Source organism: Melopsittacus undulatus, chromosome 4 (genome assembly GCF_012275295.1).
Source record: "Melopsittacus undulatus isolate bMelUnd1 chromosome 4, bMelUnd1.mat.Z, whole genome shotgun sequence".
Lineage (NCBI taxonomy): Eukaryota > Metazoa > Chordata > Aves > Psittaciformes > Psittaculidae > Melopsittacus > Melopsittacus undulatus.
The window spans coordinates 1,823,128-1,850,482 of record NC_047530.1 but is presented as its reverse complement, the minus strand read 5'-3'; the positions used below and the strand labels follow the sequence as shown (position 1 = coordinate 1,850,482).

General features: G+C 46.0%; 2 protein-coding genes and 1 pseudogene across 3 annotated transcripts; all 3 read right to left on the bottom strand.

The window, feature by feature from the left end:
* Positions 1 to 2,202: 2,202 nt before the first annotated feature.
* On the bottom strand, positions 2,203 to 3,156 carry LOC117436118 (olfactory receptor 1038-like). Its single transcript, XM_034062272.1, has one exon. It carries the CDS (start codon positions 3,154 to 3,156, stop codon positions 2,203 to 2,205), a length of 954 nt encoding a protein of 317 aa, XP_033918163.1.
* A 4,741-nt stretch (positions 3,157 to 7,897) lies between these two features.
* Positions 7,898 to 9,898, bottom strand: LOC117436004 (olfactory receptor 1052-like). 2 transcript variants are annotated; one of them, XM_034061549.1, is made up of 2 exons: positions 8,989 to 9,898; positions 7,898 to 7,923 (listed from the first exon to the last, which is right to left on the bottom strand). In XM_034061549.1, the coding sequence occupies exons 1-2, from the start codon at positions 9,896 to 9,898 to the stop codon at positions 7,898 to 7,900; spliced, it is 936 nt and encodes a 311-aa protein (XP_033917440.1). The 2 variants fall into 2 exon arrangements, with proteins under 2 accessions (XP_033917440.1, XP_033917439.1); XM_034061548.1 differs by lacking the exon at positions 7,898 to 7,923 and having other exon boundaries at positions 8,960 to 9,898.
* Positions 9,899 to 15,130: 5,232 nt separating this feature from the next.
* Positions 15,131 to 24,680, bottom strand: LOC117436117 (olfactory receptor 1020-like; annotated as a pseudogene).
* Positions 24,681 to 27,355: the final 2,675 nt, after the last annotated feature.

Genomic DNA, 27,355 nt, shown 5'->3' with positions numbered 1-27,355 from the left:
AGGAAGACAGGCCCAGGACACTTTGCTTTGCATTTCCCCACCTATCACATACCTCTTTCTGTCAGTGTTTCCCTCAGGAAGCCCTTTACATCATAGAATCATAGAATCATATAATATTTAGGGTTGGAAAGGACCTTAAGATCATTCAGTTCCAACCCCCCTGCCATGGGCAGGGACACCTCACACTAAACCATATCATTCAAGGCTTCATCCAACCTGGCCTTGAACACTGCCAGGGATGGAGCATTCACAACCTCCCTGGGCAACCCATTCCAGTGCCTCAGCACCCTCACAGTAAAGAATTTCTTCCTTAGATCCAGTCTAAACCTCTGCTGGTTAAGTTTCAACCCGTTACCCCTTGTCCTATCACTACAGTCCCCAATGAATAGTTCCTCACCAGCATCCCTATAGGCCACCTTCAGATACTGGAAGGCTGCTATGAGGTCTCCATGCAGCATTCCCTTCTCCAGGCTGAACAGACATCCACAAACATCAGCTAATATTGCACTGAAAGGAGCTGAAAACAAACACAGCAAAGCATCCTCTGTGTGGATGGTTTGCACTGGTCATGGGGAGTCCTTCCCATCAGATGCATTTATTTCCATACACTTTCCTAGTGACTGTGCAAGAGTTTGGTCACAAGCATTGTTCTACATGGCTGCTTTGAGGATAGAACAGGATGAACTCAGATTTCCCAGTCTTCATCTGAAGAACCCTGAGTGCTGACGTGTCCTGAAAGCTTCTCCTTGATGAAGAGTCATTACAAAACCCTCCACTGAAATACTAAATGATAACCTTGTCTCAGACAGTTAGAAAAGACAAAGGATGGGGCAGATAGAAAACAGAGCTATGAAAGTGTGGGGAAGGAAGAAGGAGAAGTATACAGGTGGCTTTAGATGTTTTCAATGTAAACCTGGTTTTCTGCTGGAAGGCACCAGACTGTGAGTGCAGGGGATGCACTGGAGGAGGGTAGGGAAGGATTTCTGTGTGCTTTTGAATGTCTTTCTTTCCCATTGGTCACTGGGCTCAATCCAAGGTTTGTGAAGTGGGAAAATCAGTAGAACAGAGGCAGAAATAACCCTCAGTCAAAGTTTGGAAAGAAGAAAACTGTGTAATTCAAAGATGATTGAAAAGAAGGACATGAAGGCAAAAAGAGCCACAAAGAATACCTGGGTGTGCTTGTGCAGGGTGAATAATGCAGCTTGAAGTCCCAGAAGCAGAGAGCTGGGTACTGCACTTGCTCCATGAGCTTTGTGAGGGGACCCAGGCCAGCAGCACCTTGGCTGTTGAAGGGGGAGGAAGACCCCAAACCCTCCCTCCAAGCAGCACTCAGGCTCTTTCCAGCCCTACTTAAATTCAGAGCAGAGGCTCAGATAGGACTTGTCCCCATTTCCCAGCAGGGCTTTGTTGAGCAACAGACTGTCCCAGCTTTAGTTCACAGCATCCCAGCCCCATATGTGTTGGAAGGGACCTGAAAGCTCCTCCAGCTCCAACCCCAACCCCTTCCCATGGAGCAGCTGCTCCAAGCCCCTGTGTCCAACCTGGCCTTGAGCACTGCCAGGGATGGGGCAGCCACAGCTTCTCTGGGCACCCTGTGCCAGCGCCTCAGCACCCTCACAGGGAACAGCTTCTGCCTCAGAGCTCAGCTCAGTCTCCCCTCTGTCATTTCACATGATCAAACCTTGTCTTCTGGAGTTGACATACCTGGAAATATCAGTTAATATTTCCTTAAACCAGAAATAACACCAGAAATCATTTGTTAGTATAAAACGTGAGGTCAAATACCAACTGTTTTAATGCCAGCAGGGCAAATCCACCATGTACCTTCTCCCTTTTTCTCTCTGAAGCCTGAAATAAAGTGTATTGTTAGTTCAACAACATTGAAATTATAGAATATATTAATTTCAAGTAATATTTAAGTAACAATGACGCTGGACAACAACTTTCTTTCCAATACAGTCACTGTCAGGTCTCAGGCTGCAGCCAGAGAAGATCCTGTCCATCCCAGCACAGCATGTAGCCTTGGTTTAAGGAGAAGTGTGTTTTCCAGGTGTCATGCTTCCTAGTATGTTTAGTCCCTACTTCTGAAGGTTCTCTATCCACCCATCCTTGCAGGTACAATATTCAATCATCCTTGAAGGTGCAATATCCAGCCTGCTTCTTCTCCTCACCAGGGCAGTGTAGCCCTTTCCCTTCAGCTGACTAGGAACCATGAATGGACAAAGAGGAGAGGACTCTACTTTTTGCTTTCCTCATGGCCTTCTTCATATCCACGTTTCTTAAGCTATAGATGAGCGGGTTCAGCATGGGGACAGCCACAGAGTACAGCATGGAGACCACCTTGTCATGCTTCGAGGACTGTTTGGAGCTGGGGCGCAGGTACATGAAGAGGGAGCTGCCATAATACAAAGCAATGGAGATGAAGTGAGAGGCACAGGTGGAGAAAGCTTTGCGTTGACCAGCCACAGTCGGCATCCACATGACAGTGGAAAGGACCGACAAGTAGGAGATGAGGATGAAGACTGTGGTGCTCAGTACATTGAACCCCACCACAGCAGAAACCATCACCTCAATGGCATGGGTGTCAGAGCAGGAGAGGGCTAGCAGGGGTGGTCCATCACAGAAGAAGTGATTGATCATCTTGGACCGGCAGAATGGGAGATGAAATATGGAAACCGTGTGTATGGTAGAGCTGATCACACCAGCTAAGTAGGCACCAGCCAACATCCCAATGCAAAGCCTTTGGGACATGACTGTGGAGTAGAGAAGGGGGTTACAAATGGCCATGTAGCGATCGTAAGCCATAGCGGCCAGCACATAGCACTCAGTGGTGGCACAGGTTGCAAAGGAGAAGAGCTGAGTGGCACACCTAGTGAAGGAAATCACCTTCTTCTCCACTAGAACAGTCAGCAAGGCTTGAGGGATGATGGTAGAGGAGTAGCAGACATCCAGGAGAGACAAGTGGCTGAGGAAGAAGTACATGGGGGTGTGTAGGCATGAATCCATTCTGATTAATGCGATCACTCCCAGGTTTCCTATGAAGGTAACCACATAGATGGCAAGGAATAAGACAAAGCACATCACCCGCAGGTCTTCCCTGTTTGTGAAGCCCAGGAGAATAAACTCAGAGGGGGATGTATAGTTATCTTCAACCATAGTGAACCTGTAAGCAGTTTGCCTGCTTTATGGCTTTAAATTGAAATGCTGTATAGGCCCAAATCCCTCAATAATGTTAAGAATGTCAGGTTTTGTCTATAAGTTACACCACTTTAAGTCAATATAAAGTGTGTATGTATACATATACACACACACATACATATACACACATACATATACATATACACACACACATACATATACATATATACACACACATACATATACATATGTCAATATAAGGTAAATTCTCTTTGAGAGAGGAAAATACCAAGTTCCCAAGGCCAGTCTTGGCTAAACACCACAACCACCACCAACACACTTGGAAGCAAGTAGGTATTTTAAGGCAAGGAGGGAGGGCAACACCAGAATGAGTAAACTGGAGGGTTCCTCATAGTTCCTCTCAAGCCATTGACACATGGAAGTCCTTGAATTCCAGAGTAACTGCTGGGAAAAGGGAATTATTTCTCCTCTTTTGGGTGTTTCCAGTCCAGTGTGAGTACATGAGAAATAAACAGCTGTTCTCTGTGTCCCAGGAGCAGCTCTTTGAGGGCAAATGTGGCTTTCCTTAGGGTAGGATGGTGCAGAGCCAGGATTTCTCGCCTCACTTTGCTTTAGACACGATGCCTAACTTGGAGATAAAAGATACATTCAGGCTTGATCAAAGACAAATTCTCCCTGGGAGAAATCAGCAGCTCCTAAAATCACAGCTTACGACAGGTAAAATAAACCCTCATTGATTTTTCCTGCCTAACATTAATCATCACTTGACAGAGTTACACCAGAGAGCAAAGCAGGAGTGCACACTGCCTGGTATCTGACAAGCAGAGCCACACTTAAGAGTCATCACTATTTGATGACCCTTTGCTGAAGGGCTGAGATCCACCTCCAGAGCCAGACTCCTCATTTCAGATGTCCTATGAGCAACACATGTGGTCTCCTGGTGGTATTAATGGGGATTTAGAGCTGCTTTTCACTGCTCACATAGAGATGCTGGAGGCAAAGCAGCTCCTGAGACATCACCAAAGAGCTGGAAGATGTGACCCAAGTAATGAAAATCGAACTGGTTGGGTCTGGGGCTCAATCCTCCCCCTGAAGCAGCATCCACCTGCCCAGACACACACATCTCCTGCCATTGGAGAACTGACTTGAAGCTCACCATTAACAAAGACTCACCCTCACTTTTTCTTGCTTGACAAACCAACTGCTTGGTATGAAGCGATCCAAAGTGCAGATATGAAACCTGGGATGTTTATAAGGCTGCAGCTTGTGCTATACACAACAGCTTCCCCCCAGCAATCACATCTCCCTGCAGCTTGAGCCCACTCACTGGAATGGGGATAAATTAAACTAAAAACACATACCTTGCTGCATTCATTTAGATATTATCCATGCAGGTTGTGGGTCCACACTCTGCTGAAGAGTTAACTGAATATTTACCCCTGTATTCCTGGAGAAAGGACCTCCATTTGTGGCTTTCCTACTCTGATTTGGTAAGATCTTGCTTATTGGCCAAGCTTTCAACAAGCTGCCCTAGGACTCACCAAGCAGACTTGTTGCTTGTGTGATCCAAGATGTAACTCTTGACATTATGGATAGGAGAACGTCCAGCTGCTGTTGAGACCCTACAGCCAAGCAAAACCTTGCAGCACAACCTGCTGGTTAGGTAGCAGTTAGCTTGTTCACATAGAACCATAGAATCCCAGCACCATTTGTGTTGGAAGGAGCTTAAAGCTCATCCAGTTCCAACCCCAACCCCTTCCCATGGAGCAGCTGCTCCAAGCCCCTGTGTCCAACCTGGCCTTGAGCACTGCCAGGGATGGGGCAGCCACAGCTTCTCTGGGCACCCTGTGCCAGCGCCTCAGCACCCTCCCAGGGAACAGCTTCTGCCTCAGAGCTCAGCTCAGTCTCCTCTCTGCCAGTCCAAAGCCATCATAGTGGATGCTATCCTCAAGGTCTCAGTATAGGAACAAGGGGAAGGTACCAGCTCTATAGAGCTATAACACAGTTTGGCTAGCTGCTCTTTCAAGAGTCTTACAGCACAAACTGTCTAATGAATGAAGAAAAGGGTCATTTAAAATGTAAAGCAAAAGAGCCCCATGCTCACACCACCAGCATCCCTCTGGTTCCTCAAGGTGATGGTTTCTGCTGCCCTGAAATAAAGCAGAGGGGATAAGGTTTGCTACAAATCCTGGGGATCCTGTAGATGCCACAGGACAAAGCAGGGGTTTCATATCAGGGATTCCTTCCTCTTTGCTCTCAGATCCAGTTGAAATGAGTTTAAATACTCACAGCTTCTCCAGGCTCCAGCTAGAAGGGTAATGCTGCTCTGTCTTCTCCCATGCAGCATCTACCCGTCCTTCCAGAGCCTTGTCCATGTGGTATTCACAGAGCCAGGGATAAAACAAGCCAGGGGATTACACATTAACCACCAGGGAGCTGTCAGACCAAGCAAGGCTCAGCCCAAAGGGCTCCCAAGAGCCAGGTCAGGATACACCCAACAGGGTTTAAGATTAATGGCACCAGAAGGTGTTATTTGAACAATACCAGCCCCAAATTGTTGCCTTTAAGGGTTTTATACAGCCTTCAAATATCCCCACAGGTAGTTTAGTACATATTAGTATGTAGTGTGTTGTATCCGTATTCAAAACCAAGATTACCTCTTGGGAAGCACTCTTAGAAGCATTCAACCCTCAGCGAAGGAGAAATCCAGCTCTCCTTTATCTCAGTGTATGCTGCTATTTAGAATGAAGATCTAAAACCACATCATCCTTTTCATTTTGATGCAGCTGCCCTTACTTTTCAATCAGAATCACTTCCTTTGCTGTTCTCCCAAAGATGAGAGGAGGCTGCAGGGCCTTCCAGGATAGGACAAAAGTCACCTCTTTGCTCCCAGAAAGCCCTAGTAGGGAATGACCCTGGTTATTCCTGCCTAGCACTTGATGTTCCCTAACAAAAGGTGGGGTTCCTACCCCATACAGGTTACCAGGATGGATCCACCAGTAACCCAGTATACTGTATAGGCATCCTCACCTGTTTAATTCAGCATCAGAGAGCACCCAAATAATCCCAGCTGCTCACCTGGGATTGTTTAGGTGGTGATGGGTGTGATTTACATACATCAACAACAAGGAATTAAATCCTTCACCTACATGGGATAAAAGTTGAGACCTTACCTGTTTTGAGATCTGATGTGTTTTCATTTGCTTTCATTGTAAAATCTGGGATGGTTTTGTCAGGACTAAAGATGTGCAATGGGGACACTTGCTGAGAGGGATCTGGGGATCTATAGGAAACAACTGATGGAGAAGGGAGTCATTTAAATACCAGGAATTAACACTTCAAACTGTGTCTGGATAGCCCAGACTGTTTAAGAGAAAAATCATTGATAAGGCAGAGTGAATTTGATGTCCTCAACATCAGAATGACATGGATCAAGTCCAGAGGAGGCCACGAGGATGCTCAGGGCCTGGAGCAGCTCCTGTATGGAGACAGGCTGAGAACATTGGGGCTGTTCAGCCTGGAGAAGAGAAGCTGCATGGAGACCTCATAGCAGCTTCCAGTGTGTGAAGGGGATACAAGGATGCTGGAGAGGGACTGTTCATTAGGGATTGGAGTGACAGGACAAGGGGTAATGGGTTCAGACTGGAACAGGGGCAGTTCAGGTTTGATGTGAAGCAGAAGCTGTTCCCTGGGAGGGTGCTGAGGCGCTGGCACAGGGTGCCCAGAGAAGCTGTGGCTGCCCCATCCCTGGCAGTGCTCAAGGCCAGGATGGACAGAGTCTTGGGTGACATGGTCTGGTGTGTGGTGTCCCTGACCATGGCAGGGGGTTGGAACCTAGGTCCTTTCCAACCCAAACCACTCTCTGTTTCTACAATAACCTACATTTCATACAACCTGAAGCCTCAGCCAAGAACTGCATTAGGAAAAGTGGGGTTTAAAGCATCCTTTCTAAATGTGAGGGCACTTTGAAGCTGTTAAACCATCTGACATTGCTTTAACAGGGTCAGAAAATAAACTATCTACATAGGATCAGCCAATTGTAGAGGCAACATGATGGCCTTAGTTTATTTAGCTATTATTGCTCAGTTTCCTGGGCAAGAACAAGCCACTTGGCTATCCAAAGCTTCCCAGCATGTAAGAAAAAGCAGGTTTTGTCTTAAATAAAAAGGAGTGGATATTCCCAACAACGTCCGATAGATGGTGGTGATGTATAAGAAATCCTGATCCATGATTTTCTAGCCACTTACTGCAAATCTTCTACCTTTTGATACCTAAAGGGACTCCTATGACCATTTTGCACCTCTCAGAGGTGACCACAGAGAGCAATGATACCAAGAAGGAACAAAAATCACATAGGAAAAGGAATGGATTTTGTTCAGAAGTGGATGAAATGCAGCTTTTGAAGGGGAAATGGGCATCTAAAAAGCAGGCATATGTGGATACTGTCATGTCCTGCTGGTAACAGTAAGAGTCAGCTTCAGACTGGTAACTTTAAGAGTAAGAATAAAGAATAAGAGTAAAGAATAAGAATAAAGAATAAATAAAGAATAAAGGATAAAGTCTAAATAAGGAATAAAGGATAAAGAATAAAGTACAAATAAAGAATAAAGACTTATTTCTTAGTGCTGGCCAGGGTCACATCCCTCTTTGGGTTATTTTCCCCTGTATTAAAGAGTGTTTTTCCCACTGGTGATGCCACAGCTCAAGTGACCACAGGGGGAACATCTCCATCCAGGACTCAGCTAAGCCTTCTCCTTCCTATCAGCCCATCAGCTCCAAATCCCCTCCCGGAGGAGCTTGTTAACACAGTTGGATCAGGGACATCTCTCACCTTTGAGTGATGAGCTGCTAAAGGAATAGGGAAGTTTTGGGTGTGTGGGGAAACCCTGTGGTGACTGTTCCCCCTGGTGGCATTGGGATTTTATAGCAACCAGGATATGGGGGAGCTGCAATTTGTGCCAGGAATTACTTCTTGCATAGGGAATAAAGACTTTTGGTTGGGTTTTTCCATTACCTTCAGTTTTCCTGTTGGTGTTTGTGTGTTTCCATGTTTGCTTTGGGTTTCTCTAATCCCCATTGCACCAAACCAAAGTGCAACTCTCCTGCGGCAAACCCTACTGATGACATTCTTGCCTTTGTTTTTAACAAACCACAGTGGGGATAAACTAGAAAACTCATTAGAGCCTCGCTTAAAGGCTTTGAGAAAGGCACAACTTGAGGAGGAAAAATGAAAGGGAAAGAGGTGGCAAAGCCCAATTTGACTGTGATTTAACTCAGCAGCCTGGTTCCCAACACAGACCTGGTGAAGAATTCATATTTCACTCACTTGGCTCATGCACGATATCCCATTGCTCCATAACTGCATTAAAACATCAGATTGGTCATTTAGATCTTGGGTTTCCATCCTTCCTGGGAAAAGCCCATTCCAGCTGGGCCCTACCCACCCCATAAATCACTGAGACCCCAACTAAACTGAGGCAAGGAAAACCAGTATCATGTGTGTTGGTGTTCACATTTAACACAAGGATATATTGTGTTACATATAAATATATACTTTAGGAAGCATTTAATATTGTGTTTTTATATATATACACACATACATATGTGTTTATGTGTATAATTTGCCAGTCATAGGAGCAGTGACCTCCTAGATGTCCTTTCTGAACAATAACTATGTCCTGCTGACTTCATCAGGTTGCTCCTGGCCTCATTCAGGCAACTTCTGAACATGTCCATGGGTGGAGGCTCCACAGCCTCTGGGACAAACCCTCATGTTACCCACATCCCTGGATCAGGGTTTTCAAAGCCTGACTGTGATTCTTTCTGCTGTTCTCCTCAGAGCATCCTTCATCTCTTTGTTCCTCAAGCTGTAGATGAGGGGGTTGAGCATGGGGATCACCACCGTATAGAAGACAGAGACCACTTTGTCAGTGTTGAGGGAGTAACTAGAGCTAGGGCGTAAATACATGAAGATGGTTGTTCCATACAACATGGTGACCACAGTCAGGTGGGACATGCAGGTGGAGAAAGCTTTTTGCCTGCCTTCAGCAGAACGGATCCTCAGGATGGCAAAGAAGATGAAGATGTAGGAGACCAGAATGGCAGAGATGGTGCTGAGCTCAATGACACCAGCCAAGGAGAAGAGGATCATCTCATTGATGTACGTGCTGGCACAGGACAGAGCCAGGAGAGGAGGAACATCACAGAAGAAGTGGTTGATGACATTGGAGCTGCAGAAGGGCAGCCTGATGATGAAGGTCATCTGGATGATGGAGTTCAGGACACCCCCAATGTAGCACCCTACCACCAGCCCCACACATAACCTCCGAGTCATGACAGAGGAGTAGAGCAGGGGGTTGCAGATGGCCACGTACCGGTCATAGGCCATGACAGCCAGCAGGAAACACTCAGTTGTCACAAACACGATGTAGAAGAAAGCTTGACCCATGCAGCCAGCAAAGGAAATGGTCTTCTTCTCCAATAGGAAGTTCACCAAAGTCCTGGGGGCTACCACAGAGGAGAAGCAGATGTCAATAATGGAGAGGCTGCCCAGGAAGAAGTACATGGATGTGTGGAGCTGTGGGTGACCTTGGATGGCTACAATTATCCCTGCGTTGCCCACAAGGGTGACGGTGTAGATGAGCAGCAACAGCACAAAGAGGGCTGCCTTCATCTCTGCTTGATCACTGAGACCCTTGAGGATGAACTCTGCTGCTGAGGTGTGATTCTGCTCTGCCATTCAGGGCTTTTGTATCTGCCAAGGAAGGAAAAGGTCTGGAAAATACAGGACAGTGGAAACCATGCCTTTATTTGAACTGGAATGGGATAACTTGACAATTAACACCCTGTGCATCGAGGGCATCCCCACTATTCATTTCCAGGGAGCTACAGTGGAATGGACTGCTCTGTGGCCATCTGCTCCAAGCTTGCCCTCCTATGCAGCCCAAGGAAAGAGGAGGCCCCTTCTGAAGTGAAAGCATCCCAGCTCCCCCAAACACCTTTCATTTGTATCACTGAATCCCATTTGGTACCTACAAGTTTGATGAGACCAGTGGCTACAGCAGCAGAGAGGGATTGATGTGACACAAACCAAGTGATGTGACACAAACCATCAGCTCTGCCCCTCATCTCCTGTGATTCAGTTTCTCTGAAGACAGCTCTGATTTTGGCTGTAACTCATATAAGCCTAAAAGTACTGTAGATTTCCCTTGGTGGGTTTGGAGAAGTCACTGAGATGAAGGAAAAAGAGCCTTTAATTTGCTGGGAATTAAGGAAAGAGAAGGGAAAGGGTGATGCATGACCCTAAATTCATTCTGTACATGAAGAGTTTAATATTATAGTCTCAGAAATGCTGGGGAAGTGAAGCCAGGAGACTATGAGCAAAATTTGGGTCTGAACTATTCCATTACTATGGTTGAGAGAATATACAATTAAGAGGAGTCAACACCATAATGAGACCATTGAGCTGTGCTGAACCAAACTCAACTTTGGTTGTCTAAGTTAGGCACTAAGTTAAGCTGCTCACCCTCATGCAAGTGTGAATTACAGTTTCTGCCCCTGATAACGTGAAGGTTCAGAATAAAACAACTAAATCTTTACAGGATTAAAGATAAGAACAAAAATCTTACCCCACCAGATGAGTGTCAGGACCAGAAGACTCAGTGAAGATCCATTTTCCATCAACAGAATACTTATTCATAGAAATATTCTTTACATTTTAATGTGAATATCACTATTTCAAGGTCCATGGCTAGGTTAATCTTTCCTGGAGAGTTTTCTCCTCTCTTCTTCTCCAAGGCTCCTTAAACAGACCATAAGCACCATGATAAGCACCAGTGCCTAAATGGGCTACAAGAAAGATGGAGAGGGGCTTGGGACAAGGGATGTAGGGACAGAACAAGGGGAATGGCTTGAACCTGCCCAAGAGAGGGGAGACTGAGCTGAGCTCTGAGGCAGAAGCTGTTCCCTGGGAGGGTGCTGAGGCGCTGGCACAGGGTGCCCAGAGAAGCTGTGGCTGCCCCATCCCTGGCAGTGCTCAAGGCCAGGTTGGACACAGGGGCTTGGAGCAGCTGCTCCAGTGGAAGGGGTTGGGGTTGGAGCTGGAGGAGCTTTAAGCTCCCTTCCAACCCAAATGGGTCTGGGATTCTATGAGTACATCCCAGCAGGAATATTTAATGTCTTCAAACCAACAGACAGGAGGAGATCTTTACCTGGCACAAATCTGAGCAGTCTCCCCATTTGCTGCAGTGATTTCTACCAGAGCAGGGCTAACCTGGACCTTTCATGGTATGGTCTCACATACCTGTGGATGGAGGTCACCTCTTACAGCTGCAAGTTCTCTTCCACATTAGATGACACTGGATATCTGCACAGCAAATCAAGGGGATTATCTCTTGAAGCCATCTCCTAAGCTTCCAAACAGGAATGTCTCTGCTGAACCTTCAAGAGCTTCCATCCTGTTTTCATCGGATGTTCTTCACTCACAGCAATGTGTTGCTTTTATATCTCTCCCTGCAGGTCTTTGCAGGCAACAGACACAAACACTTGGGGAACAAGAGTTTGTCCCAGCTTTGGCTACAGTTCAGGTCTCTAAGACACATGGATCTCGATTGTATATTGCTGGCCCCTGAATGAGAACCCATGAGTCACAACAGCCTAAACTACTAATAAAGGCTTAGCTATGCACACAGGCTGATGGAAAATCTCTTCTAATTGTTGTCACAAAGATCTATAACCTGTTACAACACTCAGCAGCCTCCAGGGACAGGAAAAACAGAGATCCAAGCAAACACAAGTTATTCTTCTTGTGAAGAAGCAGCCAAAGGGCAGTTTCAACTACCTTAAACACCTGCTGCAAGCAGCTTAGGTAATTACCTTGGGATGGATGCCTGGAGCAGACAGATGAAGATGAAGGCTGACCCAAGCTTCCAAGCACTACATAAGCCTGAAAGGCTACTGATGGTTAAGAACAGGGGGAGGGTCTATCCAGGACCAACTTGTCAGAACATGACTGATTGTCCATTAGACCTTTTTACTATGCTCCAGGTACTTCCAGGAGTATCTCAGCTACCCATTTTTGACTCCTTTTTGCCCAGAGTCAGGTCATTCCAGTGCTCCACCTCTATTGCAAGACCAAACCCATTTCATTACAGCCTGTTTTGAAAACAGGTGATGTTAATCCAGTTCTTTCTGCAAACGTTTTGGGAGGGTTGTAGCAGGAAACTGATAGTGTATTCATGGTAACTTCAGTGGCATTTGTCTCTGCTCAACACACTCAATAGACACCAGATTCTTCCAGTGTCTGCAGCATTTTGGGGAGTTTACAATTCACACTGATTCTTTCAGTATAGCTGAGTTTTCTTTTATATAATAGAAGCCTATTCTTTAAGATTAGACTGACAGCATGAACAGAGCCATATTTGGATCAGCTTTGACCCATAAGTGGGATTTATTCATCCATCAGTTGCCAACAGCATTAAGCATTGGTATATGAGGCAACTGCCAAGTCTCTTTGCAGTCAGTAGAAATGAAGGTGGTAGCTCAGCTCTTCAGATGTGGGTGTCCAGGACTGTCAGAGACCCACCATACATCCCTCTGCCCCCCCTAAAGGACACAAGCCATAGCTGCCAGACCTGTGTCCATACATCCCATGATATCTCAGGGGGAATTGGATGGATCAATAGACTCTATGTAGCCCAAAGGAGGATTTGCCATGTCCAGAGAAGAGCCACACATGGTCACTTGAACAGACTAAGTTCTCCATCAGAACCAGAGAACACCAGGTTGGAAGGGACCTCAAGGATCATCTGGTCCAACCTTTCTAGGCAAAGCATGACCTAAGCTAGATGTTCCAGCACCTTCTCCAGCTGAAGCTTAAGTGTCCAATGTTAGGGAATCCATCACTTCCCTATGGAGACTGTCACTGAGCTACTGATTTGTATCACTGGGAGCATAGAGGACTGGCTGAGAGATGGACACATGGGATGGGTTTGGGCTCACCTTGCTTCAGTTCAGCATCACATACAGACTGACACATGAGGTGTCCCAGGTTATCTTCCAGCCTGTGAACTCCAGTGGTGCCATTCAGTTGGCCAAAGGAATGGGTGAGAAACACTGCAGGACTCACTGGAACCCATGAGCTTCTGGAGGAAACCATCAATGGCACCAGCACAACCAGCAACACCCTGCACCTGCACCATCAAACCCAGCTATGGATGGAGAAGAGCAATGCAGACAGCTGTGGTGACCCCAGATGAGTGTTTGGTTGGGTTTAGCTTCTACAAATGGCAATATTTTAACAGCAGGGTTTATAATTGGGGGGTTTCTGTGCCAACACTTTCACCAGTGATTCCTGTTTGTTCCTACTTTAACATCAGCCCTTCAGGTACAGCTCAAAACACCTTCCCCTTCCCTGAAAAGGTGAATAAAACACATATTCCTGTTATTGCCAGAATAAACTTATTGTGCTTCTTACAACAGCATGACAAGGAGGAAAAACAACTTGTAGAAAGCAGCTACACAGTCATCAGGTTATTAGGTATAAACCTTCAAAGTGTTTATCACTAAGTTCCTTGTCTTGTATCAGCTCTGTTGTGTCTGAGGATGTTTTGAGCATATTTATTTTCCTCTTATAATGAAGGTGGTAATGGAAAAGAGGAGTTTCAAATACAAAATACATTGAAGTTATATGGAACTGAATATGACCTAAGGAAGTGCCATGACCCATAGGCTGGGTGAGCCTCAGCCACCTGAAATTCAGGTGTCCTGAAGTTAAATATGTCAGAATCATGATACATGTTCTATATGCAGCTGATATCTTTATATATCTTTATTATATCTTTATGCACCATCATTTACTTGAGCCATTTCCCATGGTGATTTTGCCAAGGTCTTTAGTTCCTTCTAAGGAGGGATACTGAGATCAGATGTAATGTCTGCTTATTAAACTCCACTTTTGGCCAGTTATATCCCACAACTAATGGTCTTGTAGATAGAGAACTACAGGCTTAGAGGAAAAAGAGAGAATAAACGTAGAAATAAGAGTTTTATTGCAACTAATGCAGCATGAGTTTACTGTACATGAAGTTTGAATGTATGTACTGAACAACTCCACTCAACAGTACCTTTAGGAACCATCACTGTCCAATCCTTTACACTGTATATTAACAATATCATTTGAAGTATTTATTCACTATAAAAAGCACTTTGAAGGATTAAAGTGCAGCAGGGAAATCTTCAAATACCTTTGAACATTCTTTGATGGTCTGTGATTATGGAAGAAGATTCCAAGAAGTTCCTCTCAAACTTCCCTGTTTCCTGCAGCTTTAGGGAACTTTTCTTCCTCCTCTCTCCTCCAAACCTCCTTGGTCTGCTCTGTGTGTTCTCCTGCATGCTCCCATATGTCATAGGGATTACCTGGAAGCACTGAAATTCACCTTAAGTCCATAGATCACATCTCGTGGCTGGAAGAGGTACAGCACTTGGTAGAGTGTCCACCACACTGATGAATGATGTCCAAGGTGTAAGAAACCACAAGTGGGCTCTGGCCAAAGACAGGTGAGAAAATAGTCCAAGTCCTCATCAGAAACCTCACAAATGGGTTATTTTAACAGGACTGAGCCTTGTCATCATATTTCCCTTCAAGAAAGAGTCAGTTTGGGGTTGCTTAAGTAGTGCCAGGTACACAAGAAAACTCAACACATTCTTGCCTCCAAATATTCAGGAATAAGCTGGACATTTTAGCATGTTTCATCACAAATCAACCTTTGGTGGCTCTTCAGTGAGTATGTGTTTCTCCTGTTATGAAATACACTATCAAGAGGCAAATGTACAGCAAATGAAGCCCACATCGATAAAGCTGGTCTACAAAATGGACAATAATAGATAGAAGTATTATCACAGCTTCTCTCCAACCTCAAAAAGACTCCAAACCACCAACCCCATTCCCATTACTGCCCAAGTGTCAAACTATTTACCCCTTTGGCAGGGAAATAACCATTCTCCCCACTGTTCTCTTCAGAGCATTCTTTACCTCCTTGTTCCTCAGGCTGTAGATGAAGGGGTTCAACATTGGGGTCACCATGGTGTAAAAGACAGAGACTATTTTGTCCCTGCCCAGGTTGTAGCTGGAACTGGGTCGTAGGTACATGAAGATAAGGGTCCCATAGAAGATGGCAACAACCACTAGGTGCGATGCACAGGTACCAAAAGCTTTGCCCAGCACAGAGCCTGTCCTCAGGACGGTGAAGAGGATGTGGCCATAGGAGATGAGGATGACTGATATTGTGGTGACCTTATTGAAGCCCCCAAAAGCAAATAGCAACCTTTGATTGAGGGAAGTATCAGAGCAAGCCAACTTTGAGAGTGGTGGCCCATCGCAGAAGAAGTGGTCAATGACATTGGGGCCACAGAAGGACAACCTCAATGCAAAGCCTGTGAAGATGGCTGAATTAAAAAGCCCAACTGCATAGGACCCAGCTAAGAGGGAAACACAGACCTTCTGGGACATGAGGATGGGGTAACGCAAGGGGTTGCAGATGGCAACATAACGGTCATATGCCATCCCAGCCAGGAGGTAGCACTCTGTGATTACAAAAGCAGCATAGAAATAGAGCTGCAGGAAGCAGCCAGCAAAAGAAATAGTCTTCCTTTCAGACAAGAGGCTCAGCAGCATCTTGGGTGTCACCACAGAGGAGTAGCACAGATCCAAGAAGGACAAGTGGCCGAGGAAGAAGTACATAGGGGTTTGAAGCTGGGAATCAAGCCAGACTGCAGCAATGATGCCAAGGTTTCCTATCACAGTGGTGACATAGATGAGCAGGAAAAGCACAAAGAGGGTAACCTGGAAGTCAAGGCAATCTGTGAACCCCTTGAAAACAAACTCTGTCACCGTAGTCCAGTTTTCCCAAGCCATCAGGGTCCAAGAGGCTCCCAGTTCCCAGGCAGGGGGTTGGTTTCCATGAGCTTGGTTATGATGGCTTAATCCCTTGCTTCATTATTAGTGGGGTTTAATCCTGTACTCTGTAGATAATGAAGACAATAAGATCACTGCCAGGCACCTTGGCAGGATGCTTAGATGGTCCATAACCACCTACCTATGCAGGGAGTCACTGACTACATCTATCACTCAAGTTCTTAAACCAAGCTTTGAATATATCTTCTACCTTCACCCACTGCTTTCAAAGGAAGTCTGAAGCCAACAAAACAAGTTTCCCCTTGGACATCACCGTGGTCTTCACTGTTTCCATCTGCCTGCAGTTTTCTCCACATTAAGGGAAGAGCAGCTCATGTTGCCTGTTCTGATAATACACAAAGTAAAGGAATATTAACTTTCATGCTGCTTTTCAGGTTGATCATGTCCCAGAGACTCTTTTCATTACTCCAGGTAGCTCAGGGTCTGAATCTGTTGCTCTTTAGTCTAAGTGCTCAGCAATAAAAGCAATATGTTGGTTTTCATTAAAAACCACTGATTAATAACAAGGTTAGTGGCTACTCTGGGGGCTAAACTGCATTTCAATAACTGCTCTCATCTCATAAGAATAAATACATAGAATAGACAGAAGGGCACATGCATTTATCTTTCCTTCTCCACTATCTTCCATCCTCACTGGTGACTTGTTAAAAATGTGCTTTTCCCTTTAATTTCTATCATTCAACTTACATTTTAAGCAAGCAGCAAATACTTTCAAGCAACTGATTTCATGCCAGATTAAGCTTAGGAAGTAAAACTTCCTTTTAGAAAGGATTTATAACATAACCACGTGTCTCAAACACAGACATATGAGAGGAGATTAAATCTAGTTCCACCACCATCCCCCAAAACAGTACCTGAGATGCCACTTCTGGTTTCCTGTTGAAGACTCAGCCTCTTTCAGGCTGAACTATTATTGTGCCCACCTCTTATTCCTTTCTCCAAGGAAATCATTCAAAGACAGAACCTGCACCTTATCATTGCTGAGGGGAGCTAGAAAGGCAGCAATACACACAAATAGAGCATATCCTCTTAAATTCACTTGAAATTGTGTATGCTGATCTCTTAAATAGGATAAAATACATCCCCAAAAAGGATTGTGTCAGGAGAGGGGGTAAATACATAAGATACTAAACATTTCTGCTGTACATGTTTATATTTGTCCCAGTATAACCATTACCAGTAAGCAAGGAGATGTCTGCAAAGAGAAAAGGCAATTTAAGCTGCTGTGACAATCACTGCTACATTACTTTGGCATTGCCCCTAAGCAGATCTTCCTTGCCCAATTGCATGACTGTTGCACAGAAGCATCTCTGTCTTCATAGAAAAAGTATCTTTCCACCTTCTGGGTTGTTTCATGAATCAGAGGTTGAGAGAAGAGATTTTGTGATTCAATGATGCTGTGCTTCACCATTCCATGAATCCTGAAGTCTCCTTCTCTGTTTAGTTGTACATGGTGTTGGCTGTCCATGTATGGCTGTGTCTCCCAGAGGCTCCTGTCTTCACTATTTATTGCTTTCCAGCTTAGATGGTTGAGATAAGCTGCCAGCAATCTCATTGGGCAAATCATCCCATGCTAATCTTGTTTTCTCCCCCCTTCAAATATAATTGAAAAGTTCCCTTAGTGACTTCACAAGCCAGATATCTGGAGCTATTACTTCCTCAACCCCTGAGATGGAACGTCTTCTGGGAGCCAGAATACACTGAAATCAGAAATTGCTGTGAGGTTATTGACAAAGAGCATCTCTTAGTAATGACATCTCAGCACCTTGTAACTACAGAAACATTCAAGCTGGAGAGAATATGAGTTTTTACTAAGACTGGAAAGCCATTAACAGACCACAGTGTTACCCACTGCTGTGGTTTAAACCAAGTCCACACACAGCTCGTTCACTCACTCCCCCTATCACTCCCCCATCTCCCGGAGATTAGGAAGGAGAATCCAAAGAATGTAGCCCCCACGGGTTGAGATAAGCACAGTTTAATAGCTAAGGTATAACACAAATCACTACTGCCATTACTACTACAAATAATAATGATAAAGCCAATAACAAGTGAAGAGAATACAACACCTCACCAGCCACCGACCCATAAGTCACCCCACCCTGTCTGACCAAGCACCGACCGATACCTCCTCCATCCCCCCAGAGCTCAGCCCTTCGTGGTCTCTCCCAGTTACATCCTGGCCATGATGTGCTATGGTATGGAATACCTCTTTGGCTAGCCTGGGTCAGGTGTCCTGTCTCTGCTTCCTCCCTGGCCGAGCATGAGCTCAGAAAAGGCCTTGGACAACCCAAACACTTGAGCAGTAACTCAAAACATACTTGCTATCAGCAACCGTTCCCAGCCCGAAAGTCAAACCACAGAACTGCACCAGCTACCAAGGAGGAGAACAATGACTGCTACTGCTCAAACCAGGACACCCACCTACTCAAAAACATTCTACAGTTACATTTAGGAAATGGAGGTGATACTAATGACCAGAGAATAGCACTTGAGCATAAAGTTCAAGTGATTACTCTAATTCTCTCACTGAATAGACTCTCTCCTATTTTGCCCATGCATGGATATGGTCTGGATGGAGAGGGACTGGCAGAACAGTGAGCACTGGCTGGGCTGTTGGGTGCAGAGGTTGATAGATTCTATCCTGCAGGAGGCTGGAGAGTACCACAGGGGTTTATCTCCCTAACCTATCTAAACTGAACAGAAGGAGAGCACCACGGTGTGCAGGGACCATAACACAGTACCTGAGCAAGAGAAGTAGGCCAGGAACAGAGACCTGGGCCAAGCGCAGCCAAGACAAGCAAGCTGGGGATTACAAGACAGGTCCACAACCAAGCCAAAACAGATCAAATCAATCCCCTGGTCAGGTTTAAGTCCAGCATTTGCTAGGAAAGACCATGAGCAAACCTAGGTCTAAGGATCATCAAAGGATTCCATAGGTGTGCACACCTCCTGCTAAACCAGAAATCCTCAAGTATAGTCCAACCACCTTAGCCTGAGCTTAAATAGAGATGTTGGGAAAATGGGCAGAGGGTGAGGATGGAGCACCAGCTGAGGCTGCTCAGGGGGATAACGGCCAGGGACAATTCATCAATGCCCCAAACTGCCCATTTCTCACCCTTCAATACAGTGGAAGCCCAGAGTCACCAGCTCAGCTCTTGGACATCCAGGCACTACATGTGGATAACCCCAGTGGGGATGGAAAACTGGACTGTCAAGTGTGCACAGAGGGAAAACAGCAGCTCCAGAGATGGAGTCACTTGTGCTTCATGTCCCTTTTGAGGACTGTGTGCAAGATCTGGAATGTCTCTCAACCCATTCTCATTGTGTCAGTCTGTGCAAACCAAAACCTTTGCATGGTCCACAAGTATGTCAGAAGCATCCTATGAGCCCTCATCACTGCTGCTGTGCAGCTGTGCTCAGGCATGGCTCATCCATGCCATGTCTCTCAGATGCCCAAGCACCACAATGCCTTTCAGAGCTGATTTCACACCCTTTGCTTTTCCTTCTCTTTGTTTTCCTCTGCTAAAGCATGAGCAGCCCTGGAGGCTTCCTCCCAGGAGAGCACATGCAACTGTATTTACAGCCCCAGCACCACAAGCTGGGCTCTTGCAGTCTGGCAGGAGCTCACCTCTCTTCACATCAGGAGCTGAACAGAGCTGATGCTGGCACCTGGATGTTCTCTGCTGCACTGGGGATAAACCCTTGGCTCCCATCACTCGCTGGCAGAAGGAAGGCACAGGAGGTAACACCAACACAAAGCAGAGTCTCACCTGCACTGAGGCAATGGGCTTGCTTCTGCATGTCCTTGGGTCCTCTTTCATAAAGCTGTATCAGAATACAGACTTATCAATGTCAGTTTTCTTTACAGTAAGAGAGACCAATGTCTGATGCAGGTTGTGTTTGGTTTACATAGGCAGCTAAAGCAGATGCACTGAATTACTCCAGATTTAAATGGAAATGATTCTTTTGTTTTAAGGAAATGTAACATTTCATATTGTCAGCAGAATACAGTCACTAACAAATCAGCCTTTGGTATCAGCCTGTTATAACATCAACTATTTTAATGCAAGCAATTTAATGTCCATTGGTTTAGGTGCTTTATTGTGCTGGAGCTCAGGAAGGTATAAATCATGAATATAACAAAGTCTATTTTATCTGCCGTGAATGATCTCTAGTAATTTGATTAATGTGATTTGGTAACTGGAATGATAACCAAAAGCTAAGGGAAAATAGATACATGTCATTAATGTGTAAGGTGGGTTTACACCAGGATTGGGACTTTCTCTTGATTCATGTTAATGTGCACTCTTCTGAGGTTCCTCTGAGGTTTACTCTGGCACAAATTGTCTCTGAACTTAAAGGGATTGAAGATCTGATTCTTTCCTCAAATCTGGAAAATCCACATCCTTGAATAAATCCATAGTTTGAGTGTCCCAGCACAGAAATCTAACAATGACATTTGCTCCTGGTTCTTTCTGAAATACCTCATCTTAAATCCATTAAGTATATATAATGTAGGTTACAAAATGTAGTAGCATACACTAAAATGTAGTATCTCACATGGTCACTGACTGGAGATAGATGTGGTCCAGATTTGAATCTGAATTCTTGATCATTGTGATAATTCTCTTGCTTTTGCCTCAGCAGGTAATACCTGGTCATGGGAGGAAATCACACTCAGACTGAATTCATCCTGTTGGGAATCACAGACAGCCCATATGCGCAAACTCCTCTTTTTCTCTTCTTTCTGTTGACTTACATTGTCATATTGGTGGGGAACAGTGGGATTATCATCTTGGTGAAGGTGTCTCCCATCCTCCACACCCCCATGTACTTCTTCCTCACCCATTTTGCCTTCACTGACATCTGTTATTCCACAGTCATCTCCCCCAGGATGCTGGCAGACCTCTTATCAGAGGACAAAACCATTTCTTTCACTGCCTGCATGATGCAGTTCTTCACCTTTGTTTTCTTTGCTACTGTTGAGTGTCACCTGCTGGCCATGATGGCCTACGACCGGCACGTTGCCATCTGCCAGCCCCTGCTCTATGTGACCATCATCTCCAGCCGTGTCTGCTGGCAGCTGGTAGCATCATCCTACCTATTCGCCTTCCTCAGTGTCATCATCTGCACATGGAGTATGTTTGGAGGTTCCTTCTGTGGTCCCAACCACATTGACCACTTCTTCTGTGATGTTGTTCCTGTTCTAAAGCTCATGTGCTCTGACACCCACAGCAGTGAGATGATCATCTTTGCCTTATTCACCATCAATGTGGTGGGTGCAAGCGTGGTCATTTTGCTCTCCTACATCTCTATCATCTGCACTGTGCTAAGGATGTGCTCAGCACACAGCAGGGCCAGAGCCTTCCACACCTGTGCCTCTCATTTGATGGTTGTTTCCATATTCTTTGGGTCAGGATTCTTCATGTACCTACAACCCTCTTCTAGCCACAGGAGCCTGGATAAGGTGGCCTCCATCTGTTACACAGCAGTCACCCCCATGCTCAACCCATTCATCTACAGCCTGAGGAACAAGGAGGTGAAGGGAGCTCTGATCAAGTGTGTGAGGAGGTTGTTCAACCACTGGCAACATACAAGACTTGTATCATGCAGGGCATGAATACCCTACATCAAGTGAGAAAGTCTAAACTAATGGGGTTTTCCACTCATCCTCATGACTTTATACATGTTCTTTCACAGTTCCTGCACTAAAGTCAATGATGGTACTTAATGAGAAACAGAACCCCCCTTACATCTTCCTTGGAAGGAAACCAGGAGGAGCAGGAACCTCAAACCTCATTTCACTTCTCAGCTACCAGCATCTAGGAAAACATTACCTTGAATTATCCCAGACCTCCTTTTCCTCACAGCAAACACCAATCAGCTTTATTCATTTCTCACTTCTGGCACTGAGAAATAGACACTTTTCTTGACAGATTCTGGACCTTTTCCCTCAGCTCCAATATCTGTCATATGTGTATGTGTGTAAATAGATGTATGTGTGACAGAGGAATACACTGTAAATGTATAAAACTGATATTGCAAGTGAAGTGACACACACAGACTTGGACTCCATGTGTGGATCTACATGACTGTCCTGCACAGAATCATCTCTACCTTGAGACAAAACTTCTTTTCTCACCTCCTGGCTTGTTTTATAAATCAGAGCTTCACAAAAGTAAGTCCTTCAAGTGTCCTTTTCACCTCTGTTCAGTTCTACAGGTGTTGGGTGTCAGTGTTTGGCTGCATCTAATAGAGACTCCTGTTCTTTACTGTTTATTACTTTCTACCTTGGATGGTTGGGATACGCTGCCAGCAGCCTCATTGCTCACATCACCCCATGTCAGTCTTGTTTTCTCTCCCCTTCACGTCTAACTGAAGAATTTCTTTAGTGAGTTCATAAGTTAAACATCTGGAGCTGTTAAGTTACATTGGAGATGAGTTGTGTTCTGGGAGACAGAATAGAACAAGATCAGAAACTGCTCTGAAGTCATTGAGAAAGAGCATCTCTTAGGGATGGCATCTCAGCATCTTCCAAGTAAGGAAACACTCAAGCTGGAAAGATTAAAGAGTCTTGACTAAGACTTGAAACCCATTTCCAAACAAAAGTGCTGCCCATCTATTCAAGAGCTGTCGTGGTTTAAACCCAGTCTGCCATAAATCACACAGTCCCTCTCTCACCCCCCAGCCCCTTCTTGCCCTCCCCCTGCTCCTGGAGGGATGGGGAGGAGAATCCAAAGAAGGTATCTCCCATGGGTTGAGATAAGAGCAGTCCAGTAACCAAGGTATAACACAAATCACTGTTGCTACCACCAGTAATAGTAATGATAAAGGAAACAACAAGGGAAGAGAATACAACACCTCACCAATTGCTGACTGATAACTCACCCCACCCTGCCAGACTGAACACCGACTGATGTCTAGTCCAACCACAACATCCCCTAGCCCTTCCCGGTAACTCTCCATTACATCCTGGCCATGATGTGCTGTGGTATGGAATACCTCTTAGGCTAGCCTGGGTCAGGTGTCCTGTCCCTGCTTCCTCCCGGCTTCCCCTCCTCCTTGGCAGAGCATGAGGCTCAGAAAGGCCTTGGTCAGACTGAACATTTGAGCAGTATCTACAAACATGGGTGTTATCAGTGTTGTTCCCAGGCTGAAAGTCAAAACCACAGCTCTGCACCAGCTACTGAGGAGAAAAAATGACTGTACTGCTGAACCCAGGACAAGACCAGAATTCTAACATCATAGTTCAAAATGGAGGAGATACTAATGACCAGAGAATAACACTGAATGGAATGGTCAGTTGATTATTTGCCTCACTGAGAAGACTATCTCCTAATTTGCTCATGCAGGGACATACTCTGAATGGAGAGGGACTGCAGAGCAGTGAGCCCTGGCTGGGCTGTTGGGTGCAGCCAGAGAAAGGTTCTCATTCCATAGAATCATAGAATAGTTCAGGTTAGAAAGGACCTTCAGAGCATCCAGTTCCAACCCCCCTGCTATGGGCAGGGACCCCTCACACTAACCCATGGCACCCAAGGATGGTTTGCAGAAAGCTGGCCAGTACCACAGGGGTTTTTCTCTTTGATCTCTTTAAACAGAGTCTAAGGGGAACACCCTGGTGTGCAGGGAGCATCGCACAGTACCTGAGCAAGAGAAGTATGGCAGGAACAGAGAGCTGGGCCACGGTCAGCCAAGACTCCAAATCATCAGGCAGGTTGTTTTATAAATCAGAGCTTCAGGGAAGTCAGTCATAGAATCATAGAATAGTTGGGATTGGAAAGCACCTCAAGATAATCCAGTTCCTACCCCCTGCCATGGGCAGGGACACCTCACACTAAACCATATCACCCAAGGCTTCATCCAACCTGGCCTTGAACACTGCCAGGGATGGAGCATTCACAACCTCCCTGGGCAACCCATTCCAGTGCCTCAGCACCCTCACAGGAAAGAATTTCTTCCTTAGATCCAGTCTAAACCTCTGCTGTTTTAGTTTCAACCCATTACCCCTTGTCCTATCACTACAGTCCCTAATGAACAGTCCCTCCCCAGCATCCCTGTAGGCCCCTTCAGACACTGGAAGCTGCTCTGAGGTCTCCACGCAGCTTCTCTTCTCCAGGCTGAACAGCCCCAACTTTCTCAGCCTGTCTCCATACAGGAGCTGCTCCAGCCCCTGAGCATCCTCGTGGCCTCCTCTGGACTTGTTCCAACAGTTCCATGTCCTTCTTATGTTGAGGACACCAGAACTGCACACAATGCTCCAGGTGAGGTCTGACAGAGCAGAGCAGAGGGGCAGGATCACCTCCTTTGACCTGCTGGTCACTGTCGTGGTTTAAACCAAGTCCCCCAACTCCCAGAGAGTTAGGAAGGAGAATCCAAGGAATGTAGCCCCCAGGGGTTGAGGTAAGAACAGTTTAATAGCTAAGGCACAACACAATAATAATGATACAGCAAACAACAAGCACAAGAACACAACACCTCACCAGCCACAGACACATAACTCACCCACCCTGCCCGGCCGAGCACCGACCGATACCTCCTCCATTATCCTCCAGAGCTCCTCCCTCCTGCTCTCTCTCCCAGGTGCATCCTGGGCATCACGTGCTATGGTATGGAATACCTCATTGGCTAGCCTGGCTCAGGTGTCCTGTCTCTCCTTCCTCCCAGCCTCCCCTCCTCCCCAGCAGAGCATGTGCTCAGAAAAGGCCTTGAACAAAAACACCCCAAAACATGCTGATATCAGCAACTGTTCCCAGCCCAGAAGTCAAACCACAGAACTGCACCAGGTACATGAAGCAGAAACATGACTGATACTGCTGAACCCAGGACAAGCCTGAGGAACCAGGAGGTGAAGGAGGCACTGAAGACACTGCTCAAGAGACAGACAGCTTCCTAACAGAAGGATCCAGGGGTTATGGCCCCAAAGATGCTCACAGTGAGAAGTGCACTGACCTTGTCTTGTTTGTGTTTTCCTTTGTCACTTTACCCATTACATGCAGGAACATCAGCTCTTCTGATCCTGAAGTGCACCATGATGGACAGGAGATGTCACTGTGCACACAGACCTCCTGTCCTGCCCACCTCTCCCCACACACAGTTTATATCTGCTATAAAATGGGATGTCAGCAGTAGCTGAGCTTGTTGCACATCACCTTCACACTGTGCTTTGTCTGAATTAAACATTCATTCATTAGGCCCAAACCAGTAGCTCAGCTGGAGCAAAATGTGTCAGAGAATCATTGAGTGGTTTGGGTTGGAAAGTACCTTAAGATCATCCAGTCCCAACCCCTGCCATGGGCAGGGACACCTTCCACTGGAGCAGCTGCTCCAAGCCCCTGTGTCCAACATGGCCCTGAACACTGCAGGAATGGAGCATTTACCACTGCTTTGGGCAACCAGAAGTCATGAGGTAACATGTGCCTGTTCCTGAGCTGTCCCAGTTATTTCTTCATGATAAACAGGAAAACATGCAAAGAAAGTGGTTCCTTAGTCCTCCAATTATCTTTTTTTTCCTCTATAAAGTTTTAGCCCAACTGAAAGGAAAACTAAACTAAAGCTTTTAAGATTGTTGGGAGGAGGGATTGGGAGATCTGAAGTAGTTTCATCTTCTTCAAATTACAGTAAACATGCATCAACTGCAACTCCAGCCCTGCCCTGGGCAGCCTGTTCCAATGCTGAGCACCCTGTGGGGCAGGAATTGTTCCTCAGCTCCATCTGAACCTGCCCTGGTGCAGCTCGAGGCTGTTTCCTCTTGTCCCGTCTTTTGGGTTCAAACAAACTGGAAACAGGTTTGAGGGGGCAGCTGATCCAGTTTGACCTCCAGGAGGCTTCAGATCCTGACTGCAATTAGTTTAATGCAGAGAAAGCTATTCTGAGATGCACAGACCATGCACAGAGGGTCCATGGTACAAGTCCTTCTGATGCTCAGACCTGTTCAGGACCACATCCATCCTCCCCAACTGCCCTAGGATGGGAGAAAACATCCTTTTATTCCCATCCATTCTAGAAGGGACCTGACTAGCTCATAACTAGACAAGGAATTGTAGATGCTGAGTCAGGTGACCCCATTCCCAGGCTTATTCTACAATCCACATTGATAATGGTAGAAAACCCACATTTCTGAAAGCCAGTCAGGGATGGAGGATGGATGTAGTGGACTTGAGATTGCCTCACAGCTGAACAGACACAAGCAAATCCATCCCAAGGCAAATAATGGCAAGAAGTTTAAAGTATGAGGTGTCATTGAGGAGGTTCAAAGGTGAGGAGAAATACAATGAGCTTCCCCAGCTGCCTGTATTAGGAGGTCAAAATCAGGAAGGGACAAAGCACCCCATGAGCAAGAACCACATTATCTGCACATGTCATGCAGACAAGGATGTCTCTTTACAGAGAGAGTCTGACCAAGCTTGCATGGGCACAGAAAGCCTCCAGCAGGCCCCACATCCAGGCTTGCACAAGACAAGCACTCACAGCTATTTCCATCCCAAGTGATGCTGCTCACTGGCCCAAAGCAAGAAGTGCTCCTTGGGGCCCAACCACCTTCCAGGAGTCATCAGCTTTAACAAGACCTTCTGGGCTTTACCAAGGAACTTTCCTCATCACCACAACAGCTTCTCACAACACTTGCATGTGACTTACCTCATTCTTCAGAACAAGCCCTCAGAGATTCATTAGCTGGGAGAACAAGACAGAAACTTTCTCCTTTGTTAACCAAGTTCACTTCTACAGCTGCCTTGCTTGACAGAGCTGGTCCATGCCCAAAGGCAGTGAGTTGGAGGGTCAGTGTGTTGGCATCTTTGTGTATGAAGGACAATGTCATGGGCCTGGATCATAGAATCCCAGCCTGGTTTGGGTTGGAAGGGACCTTAAAGCTCCTCCAGCTCCAACCCCAACCCCTTCCACTGGAGCAGCTGCTCCAAGCCCCTGTGTCCAACCTGGCCTTGAGCACTGCCAGGGATGGGGCAGCCACAGCTTCTCTGGGCACCCTGTGCCAGCGCCTCAGCACCCTCACAGGGAACAGCTTCTGCCTCAGAGCTCAGCTCAGTCTCCCCTCTCTTGGGCAGGTTCAAGCCATTCCCCTTGTTCTGTCCCTACATCCCTTGTCCCAAGCCCCTCTCCAGCTTTCCTGCAGCCCCTTTAGGCACAGACAGGTTTATGGATTAAAGTTTCTCTCTTATTGCTCTCAAAGGAGCAAACCAACACCAGTATTTTCTAAGGAAG